Source organism: Ipomoea triloba, chromosome 11, assembly GCF_003576645.1.
Source record: "Ipomoea triloba cultivar NCNSP0323 chromosome 11, ASM357664v1".
Lineage (NCBI taxonomy): Eukaryota > Viridiplantae > Streptophyta > Magnoliopsida > Solanales > Convolvulaceae > Ipomoea > Ipomoea triloba.
In genome coordinates, this window is record NC_044926.1 from 10,579,391 (window position 1) to 10,593,027 (window position 13,637).

The 13,637-nt window shown below is 36.5% G+C and overlaps 2 protein-coding genes across 2 annotated transcripts; one reads left to right on the forward strand and one right to left on the reverse strand.

Annotated features, from left to right (window-relative positions):
- The first annotated feature begins 1,728 nt into the window (after positions 1-1,728).
- Positions 1,729-5,131, forward strand: LOC115997567 (peptidyl-prolyl cis-trans isomerase CYP21-1). Its single transcript, XM_031237150.1, has 7 exons — positions 1,729-2,028; positions 3,066-3,144; positions 3,423-3,470; positions 3,619-3,642; positions 3,753-3,935; positions 4,026-4,101; positions 4,666-5,131. Exons 1-7 carry the CDS (start codon positions 1,930-1,932, stop codon positions 4,841-4,843), a joined length of 687 nt encoding a protein of 228 aa, XP_031093010.1. The 5' UTR covers positions 1,729-1,929; the 3' UTR covers positions 4,844-5,131.
- Positions 5,132-6,765: 1,634 nt separating this feature from the next.
- LOC115997508 (D-aminoacyl-tRNA deacylase-like) lies at positions 6,766-11,620 on the reverse strand. The gene is made up of 9 exons (XM_031237074.1): positions 11,351-11,620; positions 10,605-10,785; positions 10,338-10,480; positions 10,154-10,217; positions 9,855-9,907; positions 8,915-8,970; positions 8,522-8,596; positions 7,449-7,637; positions 6,766-7,136 (listed from the first exon to the last, which is right to left on the reverse strand). Exons 1-9 carry the CDS (start codon positions 11,600-11,602, stop codon positions 7,049-7,051), a joined length of 1,101 nt encoding a protein of 366 aa, XP_031092934.1. The 5' UTR covers positions 11,603-11,620; the 3' UTR covers positions 6,766-7,048.
- Between the last annotated feature and the right edge of the window lie 2,017 nt (positions 11,621-13,637).

Genomic DNA, 13,637 nt, shown 5'->3' on the forward strand with positions numbered 1-13,637 from the left:
GAGATGGCAATATATGTCATGTTTTGAAAATTGATGAACAACATTTACACTGCTAATAATTCAGGGCTAACATTGATAATTGACATATTTTTGAAGGGCATAAATTACCATTTTCTCTTTATTATATTTTTGTCGCATCCCTTAGAAAATCCCAACAAAAAAAACCAAAAACATTTAAATTTCTTCCATTGTTTACTCCCTTTGTTTTTCTTGGCATATCCAAAAAAAAATGAGAGAAAAAAAAACTGAAAACAAAAGGGAAAAAGCTCTAATGGCCAACTATAACACCCCACAAGTTCTTTTGACTTCTCAACCGTGGATAGAATCCTTGTCCGAAATCCGCCAACAACTTCATGACCAAAACCATCATCACCTTCAATTCTTGAAAAGCTCTTCAACATTAATACATACTTTAAATCAAATCGTTGATTTCCTTCAAACATACCACACAAATCACCCTAGCCAAATCCATTTTTCGATTTCAATTAGTGTTTCACTATCAATGGGAATTGAGCAGTCTAATCCCCTTGTTTCTAGCCATCAATTTTTTAAAAAAGTTTGATCTTCCAAAATATTATGGCAAGGACCATCATGTTTGAATTTTCCAGTCACAAGAATTTTTTGAATATCATATTGGATGAAAAGTAAGGGTTGTTGCATTAATGGAATGATTTTCTTGAGCAAGTCAAGTTTCGTTTTGATTCGATTTATTTTAAGGACTTCACAAATGGATTTTCTAAGTTGCATCAAGTTCCTACTGTGGCAACGTATTATGTAGAGTATGAACACTTCCCCCATTCACTTCAAATGAAGGTTAACAACATGAAGTTGGGTACCTAGAGCATCCCATTAAATAATGTTGAATAAAAATAAAATTGAAAAAAACTTGTTTTATTTTAAATCACGGAGTCCTTTGTGTTAACAGAGCGGGAGACCGATGTCGTGTCCTCACCAACCCGAGCCTTGTCTTCGTCCAAGCTCACACACTCTATTCCCTAAGGACCGGCACGGGATCCGATCCCGCTAGTTATCCGACAGAATGCCTTTTTCTTAGTCAAGCCTACTGCTTGGTTACTAGAACGCTAATCTCTAAGGGTTAGTACGGGGTCTGACCTTTCCGACTACCTATGAAAGATCTGACCTTTGACCGAGCACACGGTCGGTCGAAGTAAGCTATCAAACAAAAAACAACAATAACAAAGACCCCAAAAAATTGTCGAGGCTGCCGCTTCAGCTCCAACCTAAGGTCGCGCCTCGGTCAAAACCCTAGCGCAAAGAGAAAAAAGTCCTAGTCTGCCTCTCTTTGCTCATGCACCAGACCTGACCTTGCTCCGTCCGTTTAACGATACGGGTCTACCAGAGGGCCCAGGTCACTTGTGGGAATTGAACCCAGGTTCTCCCGAAATTTTCCCCCACAAAGAGAGCTCACTTGTCACTTGAGCTACTCCATTGGGTTCACAATTCACCTATTAAATGTTCACAATTTAAATTATGAACATTCAGTATATAAATTGTGCAAGGTGGACCCAGATTCATGGTATAAGTATTGATATAAGTTGTCATTTCCTTTTTTGCCTGCATGATGGGCTAAATCCACAAACTTTGTTCTTGGGCCTTTCGAACAAGAACAGATCTTTTTAATTCCTTCAAAAAAAAAATCTAATGGCCCACAACTGATCCACCGCATTCATCGCCAGCGCGAAATCGTATGGACAAGGTAGCAACCCAATCGAAGCGACGGATTGGAACAGTATTCCATGGATGGGGAGAAGAAAAAGTTCATGCTCTGATACTGCTCTGACACTTCTCCGCTGTTCTCATTATATTATGTGTTTTCAATTTCATTGTCATTTTATTCTTTGAGCTAATTGATGACCCAACTGACTGGGAGAAATTGGATGTTTGCTGGTTGAGAGAAGAAACGAAGAGATGGGTCGAGGGATCTCAGCTCTACTGCGCCCACGCTACCTTCTCATCTTCCTCCTCGCTTTGGTTCTCATATATTTCGCTTCCTCCTCATTTCGCCAGGTTCTCCTCTTTCCTCTCTTCGATTGTTTTGTTTCCTGGGATCTGATTGTTTTTTTTTTTTGTCACTGGGCTATGCTTGATTGAATTATATTTGAAGGGGTTTTTTCCAACTTGTTAAATTTTGCAACTTTCAGCCCAATTTTCTGAGTACATTTGCGAATCAATTTATACACAAAGACATTGGGTCGTCTATCACCTGCACTGTGCTCGTGACCACAACCGTTAATTGAATAATTGATGCCTGGGGAAAAAAAGTTGAAATCTTTAAGTTGTTTCTGATTAAAAATTTGAAGTTTTATTCAATTATTAGTTGCACAGAACTGTAAATTTAGAATGTTCAGTGTCCGCTGACAGTTGGGTTTGAGCCTATGGAGCAGTTTAGCTCTTTCCACCTTCCTAGGAGCTTATTGCTTAGTTTTTTCCTCCACAATCTGCAGTACTTAAATGTAGGCAGTCACTTGTACACTTGTTTGGTTAGAAGCTTATGATAATAGCTATGAACTAGTGTATGGAGAAACTTAAGGAGCAATTAAGCATGCTAATAATCATTTAGTAGACAAAAGGATTCTCCTAGTAGGTTTTTGGTAGTTATCTCTTTGAACATTTCAAGTTATATACTACATAATTTAGCTATTGAGGACATTCAGTTTTGTATATAATGCAGGATAATCGTTTTGAAAATAGATTGGGAGGAGTCTTAAGTAGATAGTTTCTTAGTGCAGAAACAATGCTAAAAGTTCTTGTATGGTCTTATTTTACCAATGTTTTGTATTTTTAAGTTGATCATGTCTAAAGGCCAATAGACCATCTATCTCTCTATAAAGAAATGATGAATTGATGATTAATTGTGTCACTCTTTTTCGTGATCTGAAACATATGTAAAGTTCAATGTTCATTTATTGACAAATATTTTTACATTAAGGAATAATAAGTCTTTGATGTATTTTGATTCTATTCAGAAATTAATATTTCTTCAACTGGTGATCTTTTCCCTCAACCAAGTGTTTCACAATATTTCAAATTTCTTATTTGTCTAGGAGGAAGAAAAGGTGGAGGAGGTGTTTGAAGTCACCCATAGAGTATTTTTGGATGTTGATATAGATAAGCAGCGTGTAGGTATGGACTTCTGTGTTGGATTTTTGTTTCTTCTTGTAGTTACCTTGTAAAGGTGGAGGATGTGCTTAATTGTTCTTGTTTCGATTCAAGCTCTTCAAGTCTATCCCTTTTAAATATTTTGGTTGCTCATAAGCTGTGTTTTAGTTCTAACTGTTATGAAAGATGCCAAGGATCATTAGTCATTGCTAATAATGGCTAATCATTCTCTATACAAAAGTAAGTGCTAGTGGATTATCGAATTATGCATTTATGCCCTTGAACTTTTTCATGTCTTGCAGGAAGAATTGTTATTGGATTATATGGCAAAGTTGTACCAAAAACAACAGGTATGTCTTCAGGCAGTACCCTTTTTGTTCAGATTAGTTATTTTCTTGGTTTTCTTTTTTATTATCATGCTAATGCAATTCTAGAAATATCCTTCTTATTTCTAGTTATATGTTTCTTGCATAACACCTTCCGCTTTCTTTTATGCAGAGAATTTCAGGGCTTTGTGCACAGGTATTTCTTCGATTGCCATGAATTCAAATCTTACAATGTTTTGAACTTTTCAGTTGTTAAGACTAATATCAATCTGATCCTTGTCTTTCTATTTGTCTGTCTTCAATCAGGAGAGATGGGGAAGACTGCTAACGGTATTACACTTCATTACAAAGGAACACCATTTCATCGCATAATACCTGGGTTCATGATTCAAGGTGGAGATATTGCATATGGTGATGGAAGGGGAAATGATTCCATATATGGTGGTAGCTTTCCTGATGAAAATTTCAAGATTAGGCATTCCCACCCAGGTCATTATCCACCACTATTTGCTAATCTCCTCTCTTTATGTCTATAAGACAAAAAAAAAACACTAAATTCTTGAAATTTATTCTTAACAGGTGTTGTTTCCATGGTGAACTTTGGACCTCATTCCAATGGCTGCCAGTTTTTCATAACAACTGTCAAGGCAAGCTGGTAAGGTTTTGGGATGTGATTGCAGTATTGCAAGCTAACATTGGTATTGGAATGTAACATGGGAAAATAACCATTTGGCTAAAAAGTATTAGTCTCTGGAACCTTAAAAGATTTTAGGATATTTAGATACAAACAAGGTAACTGCATAGCCCCATTTTCCTCTGCTGAGATAACACTTAGCATTTTCTAATTTAGCTAGACTGTTATTTAGTGCTTTACTAGTGATCCGATTTAGCCACATTTGCCTTTACTAATCTTATTTGGGTTTCCCCTAAAACTTCCCTGAATTCTTGAATTTAGATTATGATTGTGCAACTAAGGCTGATATTTACTACCGCAAAGTGATAACTTTCATTCTTGCTTTTCAGTGTTTGGAAACTAGGAAAATGACTTCTGGAAAATGAATTATTTTCCAGAAAATATTTTCCTTTTCAGTGTTTGGTTGTATTCTGGAAAACAGTCTTGATGTGTTTGGTTTATTTTCTGGAAATGTGTAGAATTGTATAATTAAATATTTTAATTATTTTATTTAAATTATGAAAATATTTATAATAATATGTCCAGGTTGGATGGGGAGCATGTTGTCTTTGGGAAAGTTATCGAAGGCATGGACACTGTATATGCGGTTGAGGGCGGGGCAGGAACCTACAGCGGAAAACCTAGGAAGAAGGTAATCATCGGTGATTCTGGAGAGATACCTAAGAGCGAATGGGATGAGGATAATCGGAGTTCAACGTCGTAAGTGTTACACAAGCAGAGATTGGCTTCAGATCACTTTGGGAATGTGATACCATCTCTTTAGTAGTAAGCTAATTATGAAGCCTAGTATTGGACTCTTTAACCATCAATTTGGGAAGCCATTATTGTTTTTTAATTCTATTCACTAATTGTGTGTATATTTCTGTTTACTTGGACAGTACATGGATTGAAATGTTCAAATTCCACTTGAATGACTGATGTTTTCATTTGAGAGCAGAGAACAGTTTGATATTAACAGCAGAATATGATAAATCACTAGTTTTATTTTCAAGTTACTGATTTGTGTGCACTTGATGTGTTATATTTTGGCTAATTAAAATTTCCACTGACATTTTTTAGATATAATATCAAAAAGGGAATAGAGTCAAATAGACCTAAAAATTAGGTAAACAAAACAAAAAACAAAAAAAAACAAAAACAAAAACAAAAACAAAAAACAAACAAAAAAAAACAAAAACAAAAAAACAAAAAAAACAAAAAACAAAAAAGGGACAAAAATCAAAAAACAAAAAATAATAATTAGTCTCTTGAATTTTAAAATATTGCCATTAAACAAGTGAACTTGCTAACTAGTTAGCTCTCAGTAAACTCTTATGGCATATCTTTGATCTGAATAAAATAATGATCCACCTATGAAAAAACATTAAAAAATTCAAAATTTTTAACCCTAACATAAATTCCCAAATCATGAATCACTTGTCTCTTCTCTCCTCTCTATCTCTAATTTCCATGGACTTCTACAATTGCAAACCCTAAATTCCCAAGTTGAGTATGAGTTGAGGATGACTGACAAATTGCGATTGTCAAAGATGAAATCTAGGATGTGATCATCGGGTTTGTATCGTCTCACGTGGATGGCAAATTGAAGAGTTTTGAATGTCTTTACTATGAATACAAGGGCAAGAGGCCACTAAAAGTGATAAAGATCATTGTAGTTTGCAAAAGTTCAATCAAAGGAAGCAAAGTGATTAAAGATTAACAATGAAATGAAATAGGATAGGTCTTCCTAAGCCTTGCATTCATGGATCTAAGATGGAATTGGTTCAAGTGTTCAACACACTATGGATTCTAAGGAAGATCAAAATATGAAGATGATGTCATTGTAGTTACACAACTAGATTGTGAGCATAAATATAATATAAACATAAATGTGCAGTCCAACTATCAGCTTAGGCTTTTAGTTGGATGGAGCACATGATTCAATTTAGATAATGAACAAGTTCAATTTAAAATAGAGGGTGATGAAGATAGAAAAAGAAGTGATGTTAGATTAGTTAAGTGGTGATGATTTTAAGGGGGTGAAGGCCATTATAGTGATGGTGAAGATGATGAACTTGTGGTTGAGGATGATTTAAAAGGGGGTGAAGATGAGGGTAGAGGTTGAATATGAAGATGTAGATAGGGGTGAGCATGAAAAAGTGTAGAGTGAGTATTACGACTCTGAAGACTCCCTGAGTTATCAATCTAAAAAAAATTGAGGATTTAAAAGTATCATTTGAGTAGTTCAGCAAGGCAATCACAAGCAGATTCAACAACCCTTCTTAAAATCTCAATGTTGAGTCAACTGAGCTTGAAGTGGGTACACTATATGATGATGGAAACCAATTCAAGAAGGATGATTAATTATGCAATGTACTCAAAGAGGAATACTCACTTTCTAAAGAATGAGCCTAAGTGGGTGTCATTTGAATGTGTAAACCCCTGTCCATTTCAATGTACTAGATATTGGGATGAAAGTTTCAAGTGTTTTTAGTTGAAAGCACTAACTGCAAAACACAGGCAATTCAAAATACAATTTGAGAATAGTGAGTCAAAGGTGGATAAAAGATAAGTATAAGGATAAAATAAAAGACAATTCTTGCATTAGACCAATTGAACAGAATAATCACATCAAAGTTGAGACGGTATAATCTATACTCAAGTTTGGTATCTATATTTCAAACATGTTCTCCATTAAATGTGACTGTATAATCTATAGTGAAATACAATGTGAACAGAATAATCACATCAAAGTTGAGACTGTATAATCTATACCCAAGTTTGGTATCTATATTTCAAACATGTTCTCCATCTGTATAATCTATATTGAAATACGATTTTTAGAGAGGCTCTTTGATTTAGATTCCCCAGCTACATGAAACAACTAAGCAGACTAAGTATAAACTCTACTCCACAGCAGGAATTTTGATCAGCAGAAGTCTCCTGGCTTTCCAACCTGTATGTTTTGCTCTGTTAAAAACCCCAAAATGGCATTTCTCTGCCAACTTTTGAAACTCCTGCATCAATCATAGAGAGCCAAGCAAATTATTTCATGAACCGTAATGCAAAAAAGCTTTGTGCCCGATGTTTGGTAAGCACGACTATACCGTAATACTAAGAATAATTACAAACAATCACACAAGCACGAGAACCATATGCAATAAGAATGTTAGTTGTTATACGATGCTTAGTGGAAGAGTTTAGGCTAATAAGCATTAAAACCGTGCTCTCTTATCTTTTCACACACGATACACTTTGCTGGCTAATGAAAGTTTGGGCATGGTTCGGTGTTAAAATTACTTGCAAAGACTTTGCGAAAAATAACATACTTGTGGTCAAGGTGTGCCAACACTTCTCCACATGGAAAGGCCGCTTTTGTAGCGTCAAATGCAACTCGAATTGCTTGTCTCCAGGTCCCGCCCACGCTCTCCGGGGAGTTCTGGGCCTTAGATTGACCTGGATCATCCATTGGCAATGAATATCCTGAGAGCAGATGCCCTACCCAAACATCACGTTTCCTGAAATTTTCATGTCTTGTTTATGGCGTTTATGTTTAAAATCGACACATACAAATAGAAGTGCATTCAAAATCCAATCTATTACAGCAACACCAGCAACATATTCTCACCTCATACTTGACATTGAAAATGATAGAAAGAATTCATGGTAAAATGCCTTGCTTTCTATCAAAGAGATCAGCCGCAAACGGGTAATATATGTTGGACTGTTGGTTAGCATGAGAGTACTATAATTTTATATAAAACATATATACAATCTCTATAAGTTTCTCTAGCATTTGGAATTTTTTGGGTGACGAGGGAAACCCATAACCAGTACCCGAGGGTGCGGATTGGGTAAATCTCACATTGTGACCCTAGCCGACAAAAGACAACAAGGAGAAAAACTAGCCTAGGTTGCCCATAGCTGACCAGCTCAAACCAAGAAGGCCAATAGGCTACTCCCGCTAGGAGTCGAATTTGTAACCTTGTGGTTACCAAGTCAACAACCTGACCAACTTGGCTGGGGTTGCCCCCAGCATTTGGAATTTTTAGCATTATGGTTTCTCGGTAGTTGTAATTCAGATAGCTAATAAGCTGAAAAGATTCAGTTGGGATTAATTATTATACTGTATATTTGTATCTATCAACTAGAGTTTTGAATGTAACCCCAACTCTAATAGGGTTTTAGTGATGGGCTACATATAAATAGGGCATTATACACATGTTTTATACATTCAATAAAAAAAAAAATACTTTCCTTTATAAAAGTTTTCTTTTGGGGCAAGCAACACCCAATATATGAGCAAGTTTTGTCCTCAATGACCTTCAAACAATACCTCGTACTAAAATGTAAAAGTGTTTGTCTTTTTCGGTACAAGAATAGCATGAATCTGTAGACTTACAGAATTATATCCATATGCCGAGGTGCATAATGTCCACCACCAATTCCTAGAAGGACTTTATTTTGACTATTGTTCCTGCATCATGTGATTAAAAACAGTAAATGAGAAAAGGAAAAGAAATCACTAAAAGACTGAATCCAATCAATTAGCTAGTCTAACCCATAACCTTATAAACCCATATATTCTCTCTTATATTTTCAATGTGGGACTCTTAACACTCCCAAACATGAATACATCAGGAAGTAACTTCATCCTCGACACTAAACCTTGACAAATTATCCCTTCATGGACATGTATAAACACATCCAAACAGAAAGAGTGAGTCCATCACCTTAAGCAACTTTTCAATCTAGATTTCGGATTAAGAATTTAAATCTTAGAAGGAAGTTTGACCTGCTCCAATTGCCCACTGCAGCTCCACCTCCGAGGCCCAGCCCTTGCCAAACTAGCTGTTAAAATTGAATTAACAAAAAAGGGTAGTAAAAAGAAGAAGAGATAAATAACTCTACCAGCTGATATTCGACATTTGGAAGAAATTGTTTCCAACTTGATGGTCTATGAAAATAACCAGTTAAAAAAAGGGACGCTGCTTGACCCAATAAGCCTGAGAAGTTAGTTGATGGCCTAAGTTAGAAGGAGTTTTTTTTTTTCACTTTTGGTCCCACGACTATTGGACCATTTTCACATTTGGTCCCACAATTTTTATAACCTTGCCACATCTGGTCCTTCGGCCTAATTTCCGGTCACCTGTGACCAAATTTGTATCTCTATTTAATTGAGCATAAGTGCATAATAATCACGTGACTTATCTTGAAGGACAAAGTTGTCAATTTTATGACATTTTTCAATTAAAATTTGGTCATTGGTGACCGAAAATTAGGCCAAAAGACCAAATGTGGCCAAATTTTAAAAGTCGTGAGACCAAATGTGAAAAAATTAATAGTCGGAGACCAAATGTGGAAATTGTCAAATAGTTGTGGGACCACAAATAGAAAAAAACTATAAGTTAAAGGTATATGTAAATTTTGCTTATAAGAAAAGAAAAAGATAACGCATGGTCATTGTGCACTTCATACTCCACCCAAAAGAAAGACAATGTGAAATTAAAACTAAAAGAAGGGTATATATACAACCCAAAAAAAAGCAGCAAATAAAACAGCAATTTGATTCAAATAACTTAGATTCAAATCAACGATGAATTGCTTAGTCCCTCTGTCCTGTTGATTCTACCCAACCCGATGAATGTAGTAACGAAGACTTGATTCATTTTAAACACAGATGGAAAAATAAGTGCAAGTCTTAGACATCTATTCTCTTATAAAAGATACCGAACTAAAGCAATGGCTTGTGCAGCATCCTGCCTCTTCCAATATTCTTCTGTACTGCCTGCAGAAATAGAAGACAGATTCAGATCGAACGGATTTAAGGTTCTCTCTCTGTGTCTCTCTCTCTTGCTCTCTCAACAACACATTACTATAAATCAAACGAAAACAAGAAGAAAATAGTTTAGAATACCATTCCTCTCAGCCTTAAGAATATTAATTAAGACAGAAAGAAGAAAAGATTTTAAAATGCTGTATTAAAACCCAAGATTTAATGCCGCATGATAGCATTTGACAAAATAACTATTACCTATCTCTACAAACATAGTCGGGGAACTGGTTAGAGGACCATGATGCGTAACTTCCAATGTGACCTATTCCAAGAAATTGCAACACAGAAGGGTTCCATTACATATATCCATTAGTACAACTGCTGAGTGAAATCAAAATGGCATATGCCATAATGCAGTACAAAAAGGAAACTTAGTTATTACCTCAAATTCAGGTGTAAGATTATGTGAATCAGCAATAGTCTTTAACAGCCTCAACCATGGCCCTAGTCGTGGATTAGGTGGTGCAGCCCATCCAGGCTTCCCACCTGCCAGTGGTTTCTCCCCTTCCCTCAAGTGAGGCACACCTAAATTTCAGTGAAAACAAAACCCACCAATTCTCTGAAATCAACAATGAGCTAATCCAGTTCTTTCATTTCCACAAGATTGGCAAACAGTGAAACAGACCAAAAGTAAGAAAGATGTTTCTACCAATGGGATGAACCGTGAGTGCAGGGCGGTTTGAGGCTGCAGTATGCTTGCTAAGAAATATAACCTCATCAACTTCCTCCCCTGTTGCCTCCTCCCAACGCTTATCTAAGTCATCCTCCCTCACAAGGCTTTTATCATGTTTCAACAGCCTCACTTCTTTATTCACAAAACTTGACATATCCTAAAGAAATACATAAATCTATAAGCATCATTAACAAACATTGAAAACACCCACCCTCCCAGAGTCTCAGTCAGCCCGAATAAAAAAATTCTTCCTTTACCTCCACATGAATCTAACTTAACAAAGAAGCACTTTTTGGCTCTAAGTTAAAGGTAATTGCAGAATTCGTTCCCTAATTGTTGATCGTGCCAAATTTCCATCCCTAAGCTATAATTGAGGATACAAATTTTATCCATTTACTGACGAAACATTAGAGACGAAATTTGAAACTAAAAGTGAACACGTCAATTATAGCTTAGGGACGAAAAGTGATCACGACCAACATATAGCTACGAATTCTACAATTTACCCTATAGGATGAAAAGTGTAATTTTCCCATAATTAAATTACACTTCCACATTAATAAAATTCCATCTTACAGATAGTCATTACTGAGACAACCCAGTTAACAAAATTTCATCCTTTCCCTATTTTCACCTTCTCTAATGAAACGCTTTGAAATAGAAAAGTGAATATACAGAAAAAAAAATAATAATAAACGTGGTTAAGAAAAAAAAAAAGAAACCTGGATAGACGGTCCTGGGTGCCAACCGGGCATGGCCAAGAGGGCGGAGGCAGGGCCAATGGATGCCGGGTCGATGGTGGTGGCAACCACCAAAGTCACCATTCCTCTACTAGCCGGAGAAATGGGAATGCTTCTGCTGGCTTTACAGCTAGTCGGCCGTCTTCTTGAGAGTGCTACTGCGCCTGCGCGCGGACTAAGGATACGGATTAAGAGGCTTCCCAGTTGCAAAAGCGCCCCGACACTCATTTTCATTTTAACTCTAGGATTGGGTTTGGTAATTGCTGACTACTAGTCTATTGCCTATAGGGAAAGTATAAATTGTTATTGCTCATAAGTCATATAGCAAATTAAAATTTATTTTGTTTATTTCTTAACATGCACTAAAATATTTATCTCAACTGAAGTTTGATTAAAACTCACCTAATTAGTAGTACTTCATTTTTTTTTTTATACCACGAGGTATCATAAGTAGACCGTAATTATAATTAAGAAGACGCATTTAAATTTATAAACTCTTGTCCTCTTTATAATTGATAATAATACACGGTAACTCATGCCAACCAATCTAGTTAATTAGCAGTATTTGATAGATACATATATGACAGTAATAATGTTATCGGGTATGTTTGTAAGTAAATGGAATTGTATTGCTTCAGAGTTTGACAACCAATCCCCCCCCCCCCTAATTGTCACGTGGGCTCAAGTTTTATAATAGACAATGGCTAACGGTTACAAGGCACAACGGCCTCCTAATAACTACAATACTTTATCTCAATAAGTGTCCTGACTCCTTAGTAATTGAGGCCCCCTCCTCCGTAAGTTTGTTGGCCCTCCATAATTCCTGTTTTTATGAGGTTGTGCTCTTAATAAGTGCATGTGCTCTACATTAGTGCATCGTTCAACTAGCTCTCTGCTTAACTCTGACCGTTACTATTTGACAGTGTTAATTACTTTGACTCTTTCAAACCAAGAGCGTTCCGGGTCAAGTCCAATACCCTGCCTAATTATCTTGTTACTAACCACCTACTCCCGAGCTATGAACACAACGAAGTCAACTAGGGAAGTAGGGAGTAATAAAAGTGTAACTCCTCGAATATCTCATCATCATCACCCCCCCTACTCCCACGCTACGAGCGTAGAGGAGGGGCTAGGGAGTGATTTTCTCTTCTAACAAAATAATTTTTAATTTTTAATTTTTAATTTTTATTTTATTTTATTTTTTTTGCCGAGGTAGGCTCGAACTGATGGCCAAGGTGGCGCAGTGAAAGGCCGAGGACTGGTATCAACCAGTAACCGAGGGCCTAGCCTCGGTTATGGCCTCGAAAGGTCCTCAACCTTTTTTTTTAATTTTAATTTATTTTTTTGTTTGCTTGTTTGTTTGTTTGTGTTTTTCTAATCTTTTCTTTTACTTAGTAACGGAGGTAAATCAAAAAATTTCTAATTTGAATTGTCACAGTTTGAACTCGAGTATAGGTGTGTCAAGTATGTCATCTAACAAATTGCCACATATTTATCAATAGTATGCATTACTTGTTGGGTGTTGTATGGGTTGAACCCGATAGTCCCGTTAAAGTTGTAGGCAATAGTGAACCACTAACCAACACTTTCAGTGTTCTTGTAGCTATAAGAGACCGCTACATTCGTCGGATTGGCGAGGTCTGACCTCCCACACCTTTAGGGCATGATGATTTTTTTTAGAATGGTCGAGGCAGGGCTTCAACCATTGTAATTTGTTAATACTTGAGACTTAGCTGAGTCCAGACCCCCAACCATGAAATAAAATAAAATAATGGCGTATTTTATTTATAGACATCAAGATTAATCTAGCCGGACCATGATTAATCGGTACACAAATCCTACTATGATCTTCTACATCTTAGCAAATGACGTGTTTTTTTTTTTTACGTTGCACAGGCTCCTTCTATTGCTCCTTGTCAGCTTGCTCTGCAATCTGGTCGTACTCCCTATATTTTTCGTGTCATAAGTAAATAACTCGAGACCCTCGCCCTTTCGTCACACATTTTTGGGTTGGGCCTGCTGCTGATTCTGTTGTTATTGCCTTGGGCGCTTCAAAAATTGACTAAATATATCTCCTCTAAATGAATTCCTCTATCTGTCTCTTCAAAACGTGACACTCGCCAGTGTCATGGGCAACCAGTTGATGGAACCAACAGTATTTGGTGTGATCTACATTCGAGGAGACTTTTATGCATTCCTCTGGAAATTGCTCTATCTTTAACTCTTCGGCTTGGTTTAAGATCACGCTACCCGAGTGGGTAAGCGGGTT